This window comes from Mustela nigripes, chromosome 1 (genome assembly GCF_022355385.1).
Source record: "Mustela nigripes isolate SB6536 chromosome 1, MUSNIG.SB6536, whole genome shotgun sequence".
NCBI classification, from domain to species: Eukaryota; Metazoa; Chordata; class Mammalia; order Carnivora; family Mustelidae; genus Mustela; species Mustela nigripes.
The window spans coordinates 222,240,238-222,260,819 of NC_081557.1; the positions used below are offsets into that span (position 1 = coordinate 222,240,238).

A 20,582-nucleotide genomic window follows, 5' to 3' on the forward strand; every position below is an offset into this window, starting at 1 on the left:
CGACCGCCGGGTCAGCATCAGATCCCCCATTTTACAGACGATGAAGGGGAGGCCCCCGCGGGAGCAGGAGCACAGTTAGGAAGGGACACGGCTGGGCCTGGGCAGCCTAGCCCATGTGACCACCACCCAGCAGCCCACCCACCTCTCAAAGGGCTGGCACCAGGGCGCCGGGACAAAACACCATCCATATTTGCAAGGGGCCCATTTCCTTCCTAGTAGCATCCGGCAAACATAAGTCAACAGCAGAGGAAATCAGGGGAGAGCAAGAAAGAGGCCATTGTATACCTCTCCAAAAAGGCTCTTTTCTGCCGACTTCTTATTTCCCAGCTGTGTGCTGAAGGTCACTGGCTACGTCTGCACAAACCAGTGAAGTCACAAGAAGGAAAACTTGGCGGGGGAACCCAGGCATGGGGAGGGTGGAGGTGGAGACAGAGGAGGGTGGAGTCAGAGGAGGAGGGGGCCAGGCCATTCCACACCCGGGGACAGGGCCTCCTGACCCTCCCTCAGTCAGCCCAATGGCCGGCCTTCCTGGCCGTGACCACTCCCGTGGGCTGGCTTCCCTGCACACCCACAAGCAGCCCGGCCTCAGGAGTCTGCCTGCATTCCTGTGAACACTGGGTGCTGCTCCCTACTTCTCGGAAGGCGAGCTCTCTTGGAAGAGCTGGAAAGGTGGGTGCCTGGTTGAAGTTCCTTTCCTTCTTCTCCGAGGGTGCTTTTTATGAGCTTGGAACTGGGGCGGGGCATCTGGCCTCTGCTTGGAAAAGCGCTTGATCATCTTTTTGAGAGGATGACATTGAAGGACAGAACCTGGCTGCTCTGAAAGGGACGAGTGGGGAGGCAGAGGAAGGGGTGAGGGAGGAGAGCTTGGGAGAGAAAGGAGCTGTTGTCCTTTGCACCTGCGATGGCCTGTCCCCGCAGACTTTAGGGTTAAAAAAGAGAAACCTGGAGGGAAGAAGGCCGCCTCTCTCTCTTGCATGCCTCCGGTGCCTGGACCCACTAGGGCCCAGCCACTAGGGCCCAGCCACTAGGTCCCAGCCACTTACTGGGGGAGGCACGGGTGGGAGGGCCTGGCTGGCTCAGACTCATCTCCAGGGCGCCTTCTAGGAATAAGGAACTGGAATGTCGGAAAGGCCACCGTCTTCCGAGATCCCGACCCAGGAAGGGGGCACAGCCTTTGTGGCTTCCTTGGTCCTCTGTCTCTGATAAGCTGTCTTCTCTTCCAGACCAGGCACACAGACCCCCCCTGCCCCTGCCCAAACCACATGGTCTTTCACAGCTCAATCTCAGGGGGACAGTGTGCATGTGTGAGATGGGTGAGCCTGCCGTGGACTGGCTTTGCAGGGGGCGGGTAGAAGTCAAGGTTTAGAACCACAGTGTCCGGGCTCACCTAGTGTTGCCGAAGAATTTTTTTTCTTTAAAGAGAAAAGGATCTCTTTCGGACGTTAAGTATTACCCAAGCATTCTCAAAATAGAAAGTTTCATTGACACACCCCAAACAATCTGGTTTTGCTCTGTTTTTAAGGAAGAATTTTCCAACTGGCAGAGCCCTCTGAGGGGCAGGACTGCTGGCAGGGGTGGGCAAGGCGATGATGATGCTGCAGAGCTCGAGGCTGAGGCCTGGGTTGGTTCCCCACTGCGGGACCTGCTCCCTGGGGCTCTAGTGGGGAAACCCATACCAGGCCCTGTCTGAGGCGGTGGTGCCCTTGACATGCCCTTCTGGACTTCTCCTACCTTTCCTGCTCCTCCTTCTTGGAGCCTTTCCTGGGCACCTCCTCCTCTCATGGCCTCAGTAGCATCTCTCAGCAGATCATCCTGAAACTTCTATCCACATTTCCCTCCGGTCGCTAAGGGCTGCCAGATACCGGGAACTTCCTACCTAACCGGGCTCTGTGCTGTGTGCCTTCAGCTGTTCAGTGTGCTTGGGCCACACACTTCTAAATCTTGCCGTCAGCTGCTTATTGACGCCGTAACTTTGGGCAAGAGGCTTTCTTCTCCGTGCCTCAGTTTCCTGCTCTTTGGAAGGCCGATAAGAGTAATGCCTACCCCACAGGGCTCAGGGAAGGCTTCTGTAACTCGATAGAGACCAAGTGCTTTTAACAGCGCCTGTAGGTGTGTTTGATAAATGTTAGCCCTTCACACTGTCTCTCTGAAACCTCATGGCAAGTCTTGAAGGTCTGTATTATTATCCCTATTCGTAGATAAAAACACTGAGGCTCAGAAGAGAGGCGGAGCTCAATTAGTTTTCAGTCCAGCAGTTTCTCTGCTGCTCTACACTCACAGTGAGCCCAGAACCCATTCTTTTCATCCTCATACTAGATATTGCCTTTCTGTAATGGTTACAGAAGGAATAAACACCCAGCCCTGGAGTTTGCTTTTCAAGTGTCATGTGCCTTTGAAATCACGGCCAACCTGCAAACCAGTTCTGTGGAGAGAGCACTGGTCCATGAGGACAGACTTAAAACTATGAAGACAACCTGCCATATAACATCTCACCGAATCTTCACCATGATCCTTGGTGGCATTGGGGAGCTGAGACAGAGTCAGTCACTTCCCCACAATATGGTGATAAGCACACACTGGGATTGGGATCTGAGTCTGTGTCTGACTCCAAAACCCTGGCTGAGTCCTCGAGTCTTTGATGGAGCTTTAAAAAACCAGTAATCCATGCCCACCGAATCAGAATCTCTTGGGTGAGGCCTGGGCATGTGACTTTTAGAGCCAGAATCCAATGTGCAGTCAACATTGAAAACCTCTCACAGGGACACTGCCTGTCGCAAGTGCCAGACACATATTTCCAAACGGCTACCAAAAAGATACCCGACCTGGGCACTGACCAGCCTCTCATCCTCAGCGGGCTCAGGTGGGGCTCAGCCTCTCTCCCAACTTCTCAGGGCCTCCTACCAGCAGGCATCCGCCCCGTCTTCCCTGCTGGGAACCCCATCATCACGGCTGTTCCCGCTCCCTCTCCATCCCTCCTGTAAGTGCTATTCAAGATGTCTCCCAAATCCATGCCCCTCCATCTTTGCTGCCTCCACCTTGGTGAAGGCGCTCATTAGGTCCGCTTTGCCCTGAGGCAACCAGGCAACTCATCTCCCTCCAGCTGTCTCTGTTTTTCCTTCTATGTGTCTCCATCTCTTGCTAGGCTGTTCCCACTCCATCTTCCCTGTTCCCTCCAACCCCAAAGACCAGCCCATAACCTTTCCCCATCCAGGTTAATGAACTGAAAACTATCTCATTGCCCTCTGCTTTAAAATTTCCACCGGCTCTAGACCACTCCTCCTGCCCCCCCAGCCCAGCCCAATATCCACAGTCCTTACTTAGCACAGCAAACCTAGACCCTCAGCCCCTGAGGGTCAGCTCTAAATTCCCTCCTCCCTGGCTGCACACACCATGTTCTAGCCACACAAAACTTCCCCCAACCCCTTAAACAAACCATGCCCTTTCACAGGCTGTGAACATGTCACACTGTGCCTCCTGCCTGAAGTGGGCTTCCAACCTGGCTCAGCTCAAAGACTGCTTGCTTTATGAGACCAAGTTCAAATGTCATCTCCTCTGGGAAGCCTTCTGGGAGTTTGCACGGCAGTGTGGGTACTCATTCCTCTGTCCTTTCCTAGCACAAGACTCTTCCATCTTCAGTCACAGGGAGGGCGTTCCAATGATCTGATGACATGTCTGTCCCTCCATGAATTCCTCATTCAACAATCACATATTAAAGGTGTCCCACAACCAGGTGCGGGCCCAGGTGCTGGGGATGATGAGTAAAACTCAGCTTCTGTCTTCAAGTCTACCGTGCGCACCAAAGAGAGGATAGGGCAATTCAGAGAGAGGGCATCGCTGGTGCAAAGACCAAGAAGGCAGGGCAGCTAGTCTCAGTAGGTGTGTTAAGGAAGGTTGTTGTTTGGCCAGAGTGGCAGGGGATGCGGTGGGGTGATCAGGGGAGGCAAGAGGTCTGGAAGGGCCACCCTCACCCGACCCGAGGTGCTCCCCCGATTGCCCCAAGACTCAATCCATGTGATGGAGTCAGGGCTGGAAGGGACTATGATCACACTTGTGGCTCAAAAAGATCGCTACGAGTTGCCCGAGACTGTGTCAAACCCATTTTTACAACCCCAGCACTTAACCTAGGTCCTGGAGCGCGGCAGGGCCCGAGAGGCAGGAGCTAAGGCAGGAATGCCCACTGGGCAAAGAAGCCCCTGGGGTCAAGAGTCCAGAGGGCTCCCCGGTGCCAGCAACTAAGGCTCGCTCTGCCCCACCGTTGGGGGTGCCCACAGGTCACCGACTCTGGCCATGCTGGCCCCGTTGCTGCTGTGTGCCTACCTGCTCCTGGCGGCCCCCGCCTCACGCGCCTGGCCTGCCGTGGACCCGGAGGAGCCCGGCTCCAGCACGGCGGCGCAGATCCGCGACATGCACGAGAAAGTGACGGCCATCTGGCAGGAGCTGACGCAGCGACAGGCGGCAGCCGACGGCCAGGACGCCGTGCTCCACGCCACCTGCCGGGTGGAGCCGTCGGCCACGCTGGACACCGCGCAGCCACGGGTGAGCGGCCTCGTGCTCTTCCGGCAGCTGGCGCCCGGCGCCCGGCTTGAGGCCTACTTCGACCTGGAGGGCTTCCCGGCCGAGGCCAACAGCTCCAGCCGAGCCATCCACGTGCATCAGTTCGGGGACCTGAGCCAGGGCTGCGAGTCCACCGGCGCGCACTACAACCCGCTGGCCGTGCCGCATCCGCAGCACCCGGGCGACTTCGGCAACTTCGCGGTGCGCGACGGCCGCCTCTTCAAGTACCGCGGCAACCTCGCCGCCTCGCTCGCCGGCCCGCACTCCATCGTGGGCCGCGCCGTGGTGGTGCACGCGGGCGAGGACGATCTGGGCCGCGGCGGCAACCCGGCCAGCGTGGAGAACGGCAACGCGGGCCGCCGGCTCGCCTGCTGCGTAGTGGGCTTGAGCGGGCCGCTGCCCTGGGCGCGCCTAGCGCAGGAGCACGCGGAGCGCAAGAAGCGGCGGCGGGAGAGCGAGTGCAAGACCGCCTGAGAGCGCCCCTTCACCTGCCGGGGTCACAGGGATCGCCCCCCGTGTCCCCCGACGCCCTTCCCCTCCGTGCGCGCCCCAGACCTGTCCCCTGCCTGCCGCGAGTCTCTCCCTCTGCTCCCAGAGACACCCACGGGCCGAGTCCCAGGGCTGCCATGGCGGAGGTCTCCCGGAAAATCCCCTCCACCCCGACACCTCCAACCACGTATGCGGAGACACCCCTCTGCCTCCAGGAGGCAGCCCCCGCCCTCTGAGACCACTCATCTTGAGCTCTGAGGGCCCGTGGAGGTATTGAAATACCCCATCTACCCTCCCAGACAGCACCCTCCCCCCACTCCGAGGTTCCTTCCCACTCTGACACCACTACTCTCATTCCAGGAGCCCTGAAATCCCTCTTTGCCGCGAGGACTTAGCTCTTTGCACCCCGTCGATTCCTTCTAGGAGCTCCGAGACCCCTCCTGGGGTTATCCAGCCCCCCATGCCCGCCTCGCCGCCTGTCGTGCACCATGCCAGCGAATGAGCCTGTGGTTAGGCACCCCTGCCTGGTGTCCTCTCAGCTGTCTGTCGCTCGCCCACTGCCACCCCGCAGAGAGTTGCTCCTTTGGGGCTGTTTGGCAATCTTTGTGTTCCCATTAAAATTCAGCAATTCAGACTTGCACCGGGGCCTTGGTTACTTATTTTGTTTGTCTGAGGCTCTGTTCCCAGGCTTAGCTACTTTTTGGAAATAGCAAAGATATTTCCCAAATCCGTTCAGGATTTCTCCTTATCCTCCTCTCTCCAAGTCTGCTGGCCCTGGTATTCAGTCACTGGTTGCCATGCCCTTCCGTGGGGCTCCAAGGATGGAGGGCACCAGGATCTCTCAGGAACGTGAGAGGGGGGAAAAATGACAGCTTCCTGGGCTGGAATCCAAAGGAAAAGATGGACATCTATTTGCAGCAAGCTTCCTGGAGATTCCCAGGCTGGAGCCACCAACCTGGCACACAGTTCATGCCACCTCACTGGGCCTGGCGTCTCCCAGCATGTGCCTCTAAGGGCAGCCCGAGGTCCATTTCCCAGATGGTGGGGAAAGGGCCAGTGAAGCAGTCCAGTGGGCAGTTTACAGGGAGGTTGGCATTGCTGTCGGAAGTTGCTGGCCTTCTCCATGACCTAGACAAGGACAACGTTCTTCCTCTTGACTTCAAGAACCATGGAGCCCAATGGTAGGCTTTGACTTGGATGTTCAGCCTCTCTTTTTGAAAATTATAGTCTATACACAGACTAGAACAGAAAGTGTTATCTACCTTTGTTTATTTTATTTTTTAAAAGATTTTATTTGTTTTAGAGAGAGTGTGTGCTTGGGTAGGGGAGGGGCAGAGGAAGAAACAGAGAGAGAATCCCAAACAGACTCCACATTGATCATGGAGCCTGATGTGGGACTCAATCCCAGGTCCCAGAGATCATGACCTGAGCTGAAATCAAGAGTCTGTTGCTTAACTGACCGAGCCACCAGGTGCCCCTAAACACCTTCACTGATTAAATAAAAACACTCACCTCTTGGGCCGACTCACTCTGTAGCTGTAGCATTTTCTCCCTGTTACAGGCAGCTTCCGTTTCTCCCAGACTCTTAAGGCCATGAGTCAAATGGAACCTTAGCCAGAAACCCATCCCCAGTGGTTATTTTTGCTTCTTACTAGGACTAACTTGTTATTTAAAAATCTTTCCTTGAACCCAAGTGACAACCAGAGAGCAAGGTTTTTGCCTGGTGGCTTTGCTCCACCAACTGGTTCTCACTGGTTTGAAATATTAGCCAGAACTGTGCAGATCAGCCTTAAAAGGGAACTAGCAAGTGGAGTCTCTAAATATCCTGATCTCACCAGATGTGCATGCCTGTCCCCACAATTAAAAGTTGTGAAAACAGGGCAGGAATCACATAGGACTCTCAGTGGAGCCATAAACACCCCATGGATGGATGCCCAACACCCCATCTTCAACCCTGCTGCTGCGATTATAGGTTAATTCAGGATCAAGGGAGGTTTGGACTTATTTTTAGAAGGAGGCTGGTGCTAACCTTCTGTCGTAGTCCATTTGGGCTATCACAAAATATCACAGATGGAGTAGCCTATAGACAACAGAGATTTGTTTCTCACAGCTCCAGAGATTGGAAGTCCAAGATCAGCATCAGCGTAGTCGGATGAGGGCTCTCTCTGGGGTTCACAACCATGGACATTCACTGTGTCCTGACTTGGAGGAGGAAGGGATTAGAGATCCCTCTGGAGCCTGTTCTATAAGGCTCCCCCTGTCACGACTTTGGGACCTCCTAAAGGTGTCACCGCCTGTTACCATCATTTTTGTGGATTAGGTTTCCAATGTATGAATCTTGGCGGGGGGGTGGGGTGGGGACAGGGGATACAAACTTTCACATCATAGCACCTTCCGTTCTTAGTTTCCCTTTTCACTATCTTTGCCCCCCCAAGACTAAAGAGACACCCTAGCAGACCCATTTATTTATATTATTTAAAAAAGTTTTTTTAAATTTTATATATTTATTTGACAGAGACAGAGATCACAAGTAGGCAGAGAGGCAGGCAGAGAGAGAGGGAGAAGCAGGCTCCCCGCTGAGCAGAGAGCCTGATGTGGGGCTTGATCCCAGGACCGTGATACCATGACCTGAGCTGAAAGCAGAGGCTTAACACACTGAGCCACCCAGGCGCCCCTAGCAGACCCATTTAATTTCCTTTCTGTCCATCAAGGGGAATTGGATTGATAAACTATTTTGTGGGACTTCAGAGACAAGAAACAAAGAAAGGAAATAGTAGAAGGGTCAATTACAGTTCACTGTAAAGGCAAAGGAATGCATTCAGCAGGGTGGTTGACAGCTCAGGCTCAGGTACAAAGGACTGTTTGGAACCCCACCTCTGCCACAGACGCTGTGGGACCTAAGTAAGTCACTCCACCTCTCTGGGCTTGGGTTTTCTCATCTATAAAATAAGATCATCATATTGTTTTGAGGATGAAATCAAGTGTTATTTGTGACGAGTATATAGCATAGCATGAAGACCTAAGTATCTAGTACATGTCCACCTAATAACAATGGCTAACGGCAGAAAAATAGTTAACCTACGAATGGATTAGACTACCTTATAAGGTAATGAGGGTCCTGCAACTAGAAGGATTCAAGTAAAGGAAAGGTTGCTTTCACTTAGGTTTCTAAGAAAGTTTTGGCATCGGTGAAGAGACTGGCTGCGATGAACTTTGACCCCAGGGGGTGGTCATGGGGGGCGGGGTTGTTCTGAGAGGAAGGAAGATGGTGAGCAGTGGAAGCAGGCATCTGGTTTGGGGCACAGAACCTGATGTGTGCCACCAAACCCGCCCACTGGACCCCACTTGGCCCCTGGAGGCTATTTTTACTCCTCTCATCTTACAGATCTGTTTTGTTAATCTCCTTATATTCGCTGTTTTGACTTCCCAGCCAGCTTGCTAATCAGTTTGCCTGTTTGACTCACAGGGTTTGCATTTGTCACTGAGACTTAAACACACACTTGTTTTGATTTCTTTTTGTAAAATTAGAAGCGTTTGATGTAATGACTCTACCTAGACACAGCTGGTAAAGTGAGAATAATGCTCAAGTTTGCACAGTTTAAACACAATGTAGACAATAATTAGAAATGCTATCTTTAGATGTTTAGGATAAGCTTTTTCTCAGAATTGCAGTGAATTTTTTCCGAGTGGCTTTTCAGTGCGTATATATACAGAAATACTAAAAACGTAAGAAAATAGAGCAAATCAGTGAGTGCTTTGGTCAACTTGAAAGATTGCAGGAAATAAACCAACTGATTTTAGATCTGGCATTTTTGACTGAATGCATAAAATCTTTACATTCTCCATAATTTTCACGACTGCCATATGATCTAATAATTTTAGGTGACAGATTGCAACTGATAAGTTGTTAGAATGCGCTAGGAGGAACGCTCAGCCTGTATCATTGGCCTGCAGCAAGGGAGGAGAGAGAAAATGGTGCAAATAATAAAGATAATCATCTTTACCAGGAAAATTACCACATGTTTATTTCAGGTAACAAAAAAATATATAGTTATACTACATGATGATCGTAGAAACCAATAACACAAGGTCTGCAAATGAATAGAAGTTACTTCTTTCTTTAAATTAAACTACAAGATAGCAGCTGGTTTGCATTTTTTTAAAAGCCAATTGTTTTAAATTTAATAGGCTATCACTAGCCTTGGCCAAGATCCAAAATATATTCCAGGGCTCGCATAGATTCCAGAAAGTCAAACTTGTCAGTATTTACAAACTTTCCCTATTTAAAATAAAATCCCTCTCAGTCAAGAGGTGATCTGAAATGTAAGGTCGTGCATCTGTATCTATCATTTTAAATTGCCTTCATGCTGTATCAACTTGTTTTGTTTTGTTTTTGTGAGCATCATAATATCGAGAGACAGGTCCTTCTTATTTTTTCTGCTTCTCATTCCTAATTAGATTCACTACTCAGCTCTCTATTGCATCTCTGATTTTCAAATTTTTTTCTCTGTTCAGAAAGACATGTGGAAAAAAAAGAATATATTAAAATAATGAATTAAGGGGAAACTTTTGGCTTCTTGACATCCTGACTGAGCCTGGTCTTGGTACCCTAAGTATTTATTAAGGAGGGAGGTTTTTCCAAATGGAGGCTTCCATTTGGAAGCCTTCCCATTCCATTGCTTCCATGAGAGCAAAGGGCAGACAGAGAAGGTACTCAAAGAGAGGACTCTTCTTTGTTTTTTTAAAGATTGTGTTTATTTGTTTGAGAGAGAGAGAGTGCGCACAGGCAGAGGGAGTGGGAGCAGCAGACCCCCACTGAGCAGGGAGACCAACATGGTGCTTAATCCTAGGCCCCAGGACCCCAGTGTCATGACCTGAGCCGAAGGCAGATGTTTCACCGACTGAGCCACCCAGGTGCCCCGAGCGAGGAATTTTTCAAAGAGAAGTGGAATACCAAGCCATCCAAAAGGCTGCAGCAAAGCGATGGGGGCAGGAGAGGCCCCATTATTTGGAGGAGCAGAAAACCAAGAGGGGAGAAGGCATGCTGTAATATTAAAGAAACAAGGAAGGTAACACCAATGAGCAGGTAACTGGTCCTTGAAATTCATTAAAGAAGAGATTGACCCTCTTAGGTCACATGGTAAGTGCAAATGCTCCCATGGGACTCCCATCCAAAGATTTATCCCAACACGTGAATGACTGACGCTGGAAAGCTTTTTTAGAGTCCCCTGTCTTGGTGGGTGTTGGGGATTGAGGGCACAAGAGTCACAATGACGGGAAAATGTGTTTAGTTGAAGATCCCGGCGTGGTTGGAAGCTTCAGCTGGGATTGAGCTGAATGCCCCCAGGAGCCTCCTAGCTAGAGAGGCTTCTGGAACAGCTGTGTGAGGTGAGGAAGACGAGGGAGGGGGAGAGGAAGGTGGGCAGAGGTGGCATGGAAAGAGGAGTTAGGGATGAGAGATGCCTGGTTTAAAAAAGCCAATCCATTTCCAGAGACCTTAATTAAAAGAACGACACATGCTCATATGTAAAAATCCACACCTAAAGGCTCCCAGGTACAGAGCGGTCACCAGAAATGCAGTATGTGCAAACGAGCTTTCATTAAGAGACTGTCAGCTCTGTTTCATTTATCCAGACTGCTCTGCATTCTGCTGGCAACCGAGCTGGAAAAATAATGGAAGGACAGACACACTTGAAGAGGCAAACAAAGGTGGGAACGTCCCAGCTACAAAACAGAACAGATGATCAAGCAGCCAGGGAAGAGCCGAGATGAGATCGCATTCTTCTTAACAAACAACCACGGCCCCGCCCCCCAGCCCCAAACTCACGAGTAGCTCAATAGTCTGCCTTTTCAAGGGAAGAAAATGAAACAAAATCAGAGGTAGGGTTCAGAGACAATGCTGCTGTTGGCCTATTTAAATCTATTCTCAACATTCCTGTACTGCTCGATTTTGTTTTGCTGTTCACCGTTTTAGAGTCTGCATGCCCAGGGACAGGCCCTCCCCAGTTCACATGTGAGGAGCCTAAACCCTTTTCTGGAATTCCGTCTCCCTCGTCAGGGTTTGGTTTAGACATAAGCATGTGATAATTCTGACCACTGACATGCGACAAGAACTAGGTTTCTTACTCTTACTTGTGCACATGTACACACATGCATGGACACAGGTGGGGAGAAACTTCCTTCTTGCCTTTGGACACAAATGTGAGAATAGGTGACTGATGTTGGAGCTGTGGCAGCTATCTTAGCAGCTTGAGGGAGTAGCTGACCCTGAGGTAGGCAGAGGAGAAAGATGGAAACCCAGATCCCTGATGACTTCTTGAGTAAACCGGCCCCAGAATACCCTACTTCTGAAGTTCTTGTTATGTAATATAATTCATTTTCCTATCGTTTAAATCTCTTAAAGTGTGAAATGTAGCTGAGCGTGCTGAGACTGATGCAAGGCTAGCTGGTGCAACAGGGGAGAGAATGCTGTGCACTTTCACGAGGACTCTCAAAAAGACAAAAGCCAGCCATAAGTAACTGCTGAAACTCCCTTTAATGTCTGTGGAACAGAGGAACCGTGCTGGGCTGGAACGGCAGGGGTGGGACAGTGTCACGTGTGTGTATGGGGCATTGTCAAGGTTACTCATGTGACAGGATCAACTCATTGGCCCCAATTCCATCTAATAACAGAAAACCTCCCGAGGTAGACTGCATGCACAGTTTGGGTTTTCATTCCATCTGATCTCCCTAGCCTGAACTGCACACTCACTGGGACTCACAGTAGTTTCCCTGCCCGTGATGGAATGTGGTGGAGTTTATTATAAGTGCTGCTTTCCCAAAGGTGATGGAATGGGCCCTAAAGACGTGCACCTGGCCGACTGCGCCTCAAAACCACCGCTTCCGTGGGGAGAGATTTTTTTTCTTTTTATTATTATTGTATTAAATCTGGCTGTGATTTCCTTTGGTGGCTCTGGCAGGCTATGCAGTAGCGCTGAACATTTGCAGATAGTTAAGGCCTGGTGCCGCAGGAAAATTATTTCCGTGCCTGCTGGCTTGTGCGAACTCTGCAGCTGCAGAAGCCGCCTCCCTGGAGAGGAAGTTGAGGGGGCGGGGGTGGGGAGCCGGGAGAGGCTGAAGCACAGAGGGATGAATGGGGCTTTGGGGGCTAATGGTGTGTCCAGATCGCAGCTCCTGGGTCCGGGAGCAACAGAGCACTGACCCCGGCATGCCCCTCTTCCACTATGGGGGTGACGTCTGTTGAGTGGGAAGCAAGCAGCTGGAGGCCCACCCGCCCCCAAGCTGGACCTTCTTGCCTACACTTCACTCTCTCTCAGGGTGAGAGAGTGCAAAATTTCCACCAGCAGAGCAAAGGCAAAGATGAAATGTGGCAGGGAAGTTTCCGGGTGGGCAGGTTCACAGGGTTCACACCTGGGAGTGTGCATCTGCTCTACACATCTGATATTTCGGATAAATTTGCCATTTTCCCACCTTGGGAGCCTCTCCTTTCCCTCAGGAATGCCTCCTGTAGGAGTGATTCTGGTTCTCAAGGGTGTTTTGAGCTCTGGGATATGGTATCAGGTCTTTCTGGGGTAATGAACTGAGTCTTGCTCAAAGAAAGGCCTATTGTTTGACGAGTCTTCCGTTTTCTGCAGCTCTAGATGCCATCCAGAAGAGCTAATTTTATCCCTCAGGAAAGAACCAAGGAAGGTCGACATCCCCTCCCTTCCTAACCTTGGTCCTTGGTTCCACAGTCCCCCGAAACAAGCTGTAATGAAGTTATTTTGTTTCCCTCCCTCTTTCCACTATCGGGCCGCGTGCTCTGTGTCTCAAGATCCGGTACCTGGCAGCCCAGGGAGGCAGCCTTAACCCACTGCAGGAGGAGTGAAGGTTTCACGTGGCACAGGAAACTGGATGAGTTTCCTGCCCCAAGTGCTTATCTTGTCCCCACCCCCCATGGCCACAGAAACCCCATAGGCAGCACAGGTTGAATGCAGAGAACCAGCGCTCCCAGGCTCTGGCTCTTATCTCAGAAATGAAAAAAATCAAAATACCACTGGAGTCCCCTTCCTCCCCTCTCCTCCCTCCCACCACTCCAGGTCGATTAATCCTTCGGAATTACAGGCTGGAAAACTCAGCTCAAGCAGTCCGCAAACGGGTCTCCACAGAGGCCGTGGATTTCAAACCGGAAACCCAACCTTCTGAGCCCGCTTAAGCCCTTCTCCACCTGCCAGTTGGTGGCATGACAGACAGGGCCGTGGGCAGGGTGCCAAGAACACCCACGCTGGGAGGTCCTCCGGGGCCCTAACATGATGGAGCGGAGCTGCGGGCCCTCTGGACCCATTATGCTCAATGCCACCTTTCTCTCCAGCGGCCTAACCATTACAAAGATGGGGGACCTGATTAAAAGCCCCATCCGTTTCATGCTCTCCCCATAATTTTGATCGACAACATTAAACGCTAATACAAAAATGTCTTATCTCTAATAAAACAAATGCTGACAGAAAGACGGATGCTGAAAACCAGCCATATGGCTGACACGATTCTGTGCCCGGCCGTGTTCACAGCAGCGCGTCTCCGGCAGAAAGAGATGACACCGAGAAGCTTGAGGACGCGCATTTAATAAATCAAACTGGGCTGGCATCATCAGGATATTCACAGTGTGCCAAAGGACCTGTGTCTCTTCTCACTTGCAGACTTGGAAGTGTGTGAGGAGAAAGCAGCTTCTGAGAGCTGCTCGGACGCTTAATTCTTTACCGCCCCCTGCACTGTAGACGTGTCACCACACGGGTCTCTTTCCTCTTCAGGTTTTCACTGCGCTCCTCATGCCGCCACCCTCTGGGGTCTCTTTGCTGTCCTCCGGGCTGGAGGCTTCGGCTGCGGCCTGGCTGGACTCAAAGGAGCCCTGGCAAGATGTGGGGACTTCCCCCTTGGAGGCCAGGCCCGGTGGGGCTGTCCCTGGCTCGTGCCTCTGAGTCTCCCCAAGACTTGCTCTTCTGACCCCTTCCGGTTCTGCTTCTGTCAGTTTCATTCTTTCCCCTCCAAGCCTGTTTATGCCTTCTTCCTCAGATGCTCCCCGGGGTGATGAAGGATGAAAGGGGTTGCACTGGTTCCCATGGCTCTGAGTAGCTGGGGAGCGGCCGGCCGGCCTTCCAGCATCCTCCGGTGCGATCCATGCCTCAGTAGCGGCCCGGCTTTCATCTCGTTCTGGCCTCTGGGCCTCCCCTGAAACAGACCCAGGACAGCATCAGACATCTGGTGGGGAGTCAGCCCTCCTTCCTCTCTCTTCCCAACCTCAGGCGCACGTCACAGGGGCTTGGAGACAGAAACTGCTGCTGAAGGGACCCACGTTAGTAAAGAAAGCAGCCACTCTGGCGACTGCAGTGTCATTCACGGAGGGAAAGGGAGCCCATGGTGATGGACATCACCCATCCCTTCTGGGAGCCTGGTTATCTCCTGCTTCCCGCTCTAACTGTGCTTCTTCGTGCCCCTTAAGCATCTAAATTGAGGACAAAAGTTCTGTAGATTCTGCAGCTCAGGAAAGACCTGGGATCTTTAGTCATGAAAAGAGGTGCTGGCGGCCTTCCTGGTGGGAAAGAGAAGATCAATGTGGGAGGCATTTAGTATCCCCAACCTCCCACTCATTCTCCAACAGCTCCTCATTCTTCGATGAATACTGCTGATGTCTCCTCAGTGTTAGTAAAATGGTATAAGCAAAAGAAGCTTAAGCTCCCCACCCCTCTTAACTGAATTGTTCTACCCAGACCTCTTCTCTGAACAGCAGACATTTTTGAGCTCGACTGCTGGGGGATGGGAAAGAATGGGGTCCTGAGAATTGGCGCCTAGCCCTATTTTCCTACCTACTCATTGTGATCAGGAGAACACGTCTGGCCTCCTTACCTCAGACACAAATTAAGGGACAGGAGTCTCTGATGTCCCTTCCAGACCTAAGCCGCGGAGGCTCTGTACGATGGACACATGCCTGGGGAGCAACCTCTCAGCACCTGGCTGTGTGCATTCGACCACAGACTCTGAGGTTCCCTAAAGTCAAGATTTTCTTAGCTCTCAGGCCAGAGAATGGTGACATGTATGGAAGAGCCTCACAGGGCTGGTTTCAGAGGCCAGGGGCCGGGGAAACCGGGACCAGGATAGAGTCCCACCGTGGTCTGACTGGCTTCAGATACATGTAGACAGCTTCAACCTGACAGCTGGGACTTGGGCAAGCTGAGGGAGAACTCAGGACAATTAGAAGAAGTTGACCTGTCCTGACCATGCATTTTTCTGCTTAGAACCTTTCGCCGGAGCCTAGCTGCTTCTAGGATAAATTTTAACTCCTTTCACTCAGGTCTCTGACAAGGTCCTACCCAATCTGCTCCTGCTTCAGCCCGCAGCCTCATGTCCTATGGTTCTCTCATGTCTGTGTGTCCTTCTGTCCATACTATGCTAGCTTTCGGTCTCTGCAGGCACCTGTGGTTTCTCCCTCTTAAACTGAATCATACCAGCCAATTCTTTTTAGGTGCTTTTCTGTGCTGGGCTCAGTGCTCAGCATTGGACACGTTGATCTTATTCTACTATGTAAGCGGGGGCCTCGCCTGACTTGTACACAGTGCTTGGCACATTCTAAGCATTCAAAAATGTTTATAAAAAGTTCCTCACTTTCCTTTTTTTCTTTTGTTGGGAGGCTAATGTACATAAAAGTGTGCTGACTGTTACGTCTACAACTCACTGAATTTCACACCGTGGACACACCCATGGAACCAGCAGCCAGGACAAGAAGCAAAATAACCAACCACTACGGACACTTCCCGGTCTATCTACTCCCCTGAACCCCTTCCTAGTCACTTTTCTGCCAAGAGTGCCCACTAGCCTACTTCAGACACCAGAGATGAGTTTTGCCTGGTCTGGTATGCGTTGGCATACCAGAATCGTACTGGAAGTGCTGGTCTGTGTCTGTATCACTTTGTGTATATGAGATTGGTCCATGTTACTGTCTGTAAAGTGGGTTCATTTGAATGTGCCACGGCATTCAACACATATTTAAGTATGGAATGGAAACAGGTAATTTACAAGGACATACAAATGGTTGGCAAACATGAGAAACGATGAGCTCACTCTAAAGATATCTACTGCAAAGAGATACAATTTTTCATCTACCAGACTGGCCAAAATGAAAAGGTTTGATAAAGCTCAGTGTTACTGAAAATGTGGGGTTAACAGATGCAATCATACATTACCGAAGAGAATAAAAATGAGAAAAACTCTTTGACAGGGCATTTAGGAAATATCTACCCCAATCTTAAATACATTTACCCTTTGATTCAGTATTTTCATGATTAGTAATCAACCTATGGATATTAGCCCAAATACTTCAAGATGTATGCACCTAGAGGCTCACAATGACATTGCCTTTTAAAAAGGTTATTTATTTATTTATTTGAGAGAGAGAGAGAGAGACCGTGTGAGTGGAGGGAAGTGCACAGGAAAAGTTCAAGCCGACTCCCCACTGAACATGAGCCCAACATAGGGCTTGATCTCAAGACCCGTAAGATCATGACTGGAGCCAAAACCAAGAGTCGGATGCTTAACTGAGTGAGCCACCCAGGTGCCCCATGACATCATTTTTTTTTTTTGTTTGTTTTGTTTTGTTTTGTTTTTTTTAATAGCAGAAACCTGGAAAGAATCTGAGTGTCCATTGACAGGGGATTCTGTATATACTGTAAAGAGTTTTTGGAGGCATACATTAACACTTACAATTTTCCTCTAGGGAGCAAGCTGAGGGTCAGAGCAGAAAACAAGGATGGAGGAAGGCTTTAAATTTAATTTTATGCCTTTCTGTGTCATTTACATTTTCTTTTCTTTTCATTTACTTATTTTTTAAAGTAGGCTCCATGGCCAGCATGGAGCCCAACACGGGACTTGAACTCAAGACCCTGATTTCAGGACCTGAGATCAAGAGTTGGATGTGTAAAGGATTAAGCCACACAGGTGCCCCTTCTGCATCAATTACATTTTACACATGTGTTTGTATTACTAGTTTAAAAAGATAAGATATGCAATCTTCAAGATTTTTTTTTTTTTTTTTTTTTACCAATTACCATCTTGACTTTCCTTTTCTGCACTGAACTGTAGACCTAGGAGCCTATATCCACTGCTTCCCCTTCCCAGTGCTGACTCACAGCTCAGATCCTTCAGCCTGCTTTGTATCCTCTCTATCAGCAAGCAAGCTGCTGTCACCCCCTCCAGCACTCTTCTTCAGTCCTCTCCTGCCACTCTGTAGCAGGTTTCTGATGACCACATTCTCCTCTCAAGCTGTCTCTCCCTTTGGTTTCCAAAATGTTGTATTCTTCTATTTTGCCTCCAGCCCAGTTCAGTGAGTATCCTGTATTAGTTTCTCATAGCTGCTGTAACAAATTACCACAAATTCCATATCTTAAAAGAACACACATTTATTCTCTTATATCTTTCCCGGGCCAGAACTGAAGTCACTTGCCCTTGGAAGCTCTAGGAGAAGATCTGTTCCCTGCCTCTTATAGCTTCTGGTGGCTACTGACACTCCCTGGCTTGAAACAGTGTCCCCCCATGTCTGCATGTGTGGTCATGCATGTGTGCCTCCCTCTTACAAGGAAACATGTGCTTCCACCTGGATAATCCAGAATACTCCCTCCATCTCAGAGTGGGTAAATCAATCACACCTGCAGATCTTTTTGCCCACAGAAGCTAACATTTACAGGTTCCAGGAATTAGTATCTGAAATCTCTGGGGCCATTATCAGCCTACTCTGCATGCCTTCTAGTTTCCTTTATCCATCTCAAATCTCCTTCTAGCCCCTCTGATTGCCACCCCCAACTATGTGCCATGCATTTCCCTTGTCTTCATTCACTTTCACTCACTGGCCAACTCATGACCTTAATTCTGGACCATGAGTACCGCTTTCCATTCTATATCCATGGCTCTGACCCCTTTCTGTTGGATACACACAACCAGGTTTCTAGCTGCCAGCTGGATTCCTCTACCTGAATGATCTGGAATTCCCCTCTCCCCAAATCTCTAGCTGTCCTGATGCCTGCCACATCATACCTTGAAGCCACCTACATTGGTGTACTTCTTACCCATCAACCGCCAAGTATCACTTATATCGCTCAATACTATTGAACCGAATGTATCCTCTCCTCATCCATGTGTGGATCGATTCATGTGTGAAAGCCCTAATTTTCAATGTGATGATATTAGGTGGTGGGGCCTTTGGGAGATGATTCAGTTTAAATGCGGCCATGAGGGTGAAGGCCCTATGATGATGGGATTAGTGCCCTTTAAGAGGAGGAAGAGACACCAGAGTTCTTGTTCTCTCCCCCACTCTTCCCCCCCGCCCTCTGTCTGTCTGTCTCTGTCTCTGCCACTGAGGACACAGAAAGAAAGCAGTTGTCTGCGTCAGAAAGAGGTTCCTCTGAACCTGCCAGCACCTTGATCTTGGACATCCTAGCTTCTAGAACTGTGAGAAATAAATATTTATCGTTTGAGGCACTTTCCTGATAGTATTTTGTTATAGAAGCTTCAGCTGATTAAAACACTCATAGTTCCTTGTATCTGCCTCTTCCTCTCCTTTCCCAAGGCAGACACTCTGTAGTCATGGCTTGATTTCTAAGGCTTCCCTACATAAATCACTAGGTACATTTCCCCAAAATTTCAGCTGGATTTGACTTGCCATCGCCTCAGCCAATGAACAAGCAAGCATTCGGAGAGCAAGTGCAAACCACTTCTGATAGTTCATAAACCCACATCCTGGCAGGCAATAGCTATGTGGTGACTATTTATAAGAGTTATATGAATTTTTAAGGATTATTTATAACATTTAGAAAGACTGGGTATTCAAAAGTGCATACATCTAACTACATGCAGCCTAAAAAGTCGAAAGATCTAAAAAGTTTGAATTAAAATGCAGCTCAGAATTTCTATGACATGAAACAATATTACTCTATATGTGTTCCATTTTAACTGTGAGATGGTGCATAAAGGTATTTGTTAATAAGAATAGTATATGGGGGTGCCTGGGTGGCTCAGTTAGCTAAACGTCTGCCTTCAGCTCAGGTCATGATCCTGGAGTCCTGGGATCAAGCCCCACATCTGGCTCCCTGCTCAGTGGAGAGTCCAGTCTCCCTCTCCCTCTCCTTTTGGCCCTCCCCCTGCTCCTTCTCTCCCTCTCAAATAAAAAAATAAAATGAAAGATGAAAATGGATAAAATGAAAAAATGAAACGTTAGTGAGCTTAGACGCACCAGAAGTCTGAAATGAGACTGAGATGAAGGGATGCAGGAAGAGATAGTGGTAGACGAGTGGTGGATGTCTTGGCACACTGTAATCATGGGGGGGCCCGACTCAACCTTGACCACTGTCCCCATACCCCAGGCTCCGCACCTCCAGTTTCTCCCATACAAATCTGCCTCCCACATTTAAAAAAAAAACCAAAAAACCAAAAATATTTTCTTTCTCTTTTGCCTTTCTGATGTCCACAGACAAAGTCCCAGGGACTGAAGTTTGACCAAATCTACCTTATCCTTTCTAAAACCTGTATGTCGATACGGATGGCTATGTATTACCGTCCTAAGAACTCACTGATCTCGGGAAGTACTGTACCTGAAAATGAGGCCATGACTTGTGTTTGCAATGAAATTCATGAATATATAAACGAGTGGATGAAGTCAGCCTGGATTTTTGAGAAAACAACTATTTGGATCGGTCTGGACAGGATAATGTACGTTCATACCTAACAGGTTTCTTTGCTTTTAGTCTCTAATCAGATGGCCTGGAGAGGGACCGTGCCTCAAGTTTTGCTACTCAAGGTGGGATCTGTGGAGATTGGTGGCACCATTGACTGGGAGCCTGTTAGACGTGTTGGATCTCGGGCCCTGCCCCTCAACTACTGGTTCAGGGCCTACCTTTTAACTTGTTAAAAGAAGCACCTGAGTTGTAAGAAGCACTGTGAGCTTTAACACAAATCTGACTGTGCCTTTCCCCAGCTATAAACCCTTCAAAGGCTGCTATGGTCTTGGGATATAACCAGAGTGCTTGGTCTGACATTCAAGACCTTCAATGACTCAACCTCCATCTGCCTATCCACCTGACATCCCAACCCTTGCCCTCGTATCCCTACACCTAACCCTTTGTGGCATTCCAGCCCTGTCCTCTGAGCCTTTGCTTATGAGGTCAACGATGCTGCCATGGCTATGGTTTCTGTCCATATCCAGAAGGCCAACGTCAATAGTCAGCTTGACCTCCATCTCCACTACAAAGCCTGTTCCATGAAATCCAGACAAAAAGTAATCTCCACAGTGCCCTAATCTCCGCAAAGCTGTGTCTAGACTCAAAAGGGAACTTTGTCCTTTCTTTGAACTTTTTTTACCCTTAAGTTGTTACTTATGTATAATTAGCTTATAAAAGTCACCTGAAGAATGAAATCTTACCTGATAAACTTCACCAATATTCTATGAGGGGAGTCAATAAATAGCTTATTAAATGCTTGGATCTATGGATATATATATGAATACATGAACAAATGAGTCTATT

At 49.5% G+C, this 20,582-nt stretch overlaps 2 protein-coding genes and 1 long non-coding RNA gene across 6 annotated transcripts in view; 2 read left to right on the top strand and 1 right to left on the bottom strand.

Annotated features, from left to right (window-relative positions):
• Positions 1 to 560: 560 nt before the first annotated feature.
• Positions 561 to 5,683, top strand: SOD3 (superoxide dismutase 3). 2 transcript variants are annotated; one of them, XR_009400712.1, is made up of 3 exons: positions 561 to 669; positions 4,272 to 5,313; positions 5,404 to 5,683. XR_009400712.1 is itself a non-coding variant. In XM_059381814.1 (2 exons), the coding sequence occupies exon 2, from the start codon at positions 4,288 to 4,290 to the stop codon at positions 5,026 to 5,028; it is 741 nt and encodes a 246-aa protein (XP_059237797.1). In that variant the 5' UTR covers positions 561 to 669; positions 4,272 to 4,287; the 3' UTR covers positions 5,029 to 5,683. The 2 variants fall into 2 exon arrangements, 1 of the variants encoding a protein (XP_059237797.1); XM_059381814.1 differs by having other exon boundaries at positions 4,272 to 5,683.
• Positions 5,684 to 7,558: 1,875 nt separating this feature from the next.
• On the top strand, positions 7,559 to 20,540 carry LOC132005094 (uncharacterized). Its single transcript, XR_009400723.1, has 2 exons — positions 7,559 to 10,112; positions 19,532 to 20,540. It is a non-coding gene; the product is annotated as an uncharacterized LOC132005094 (long non-coding RNA).
• The window catches only part of CCDC149 (coiled-coil domain containing 149), a 97,655-nt gene continuing 90,700 nt past the window's right edge, over positions 13,628 to 20,582 (bottom strand). For all 3 annotated transcript variants that reach the window (XM_059381845.1, XM_059381837.1, XM_059381830.1), the window contains one exon: positions 13,628 to 14,247. In XM_059381845.1, coding sequence (XP_059237828.1) covers positions 13,826 to 14,247 — 422 coding nt within the window. In that variant the 3' untranslated portion in view covers positions 13,628 to 13,825. The remainder of the gene's footprint in view (positions 14,248 to 20,582) is intronic.

Coding starts and splice junctions, on each gene's coding strand:
- SOD3 (XM_059381814.1), top strand. CDS start 4,288: ATGCTGGCCCCGTTGCTGCTGTGTGCCTACCTGCTCCTGGCGGCCCCC.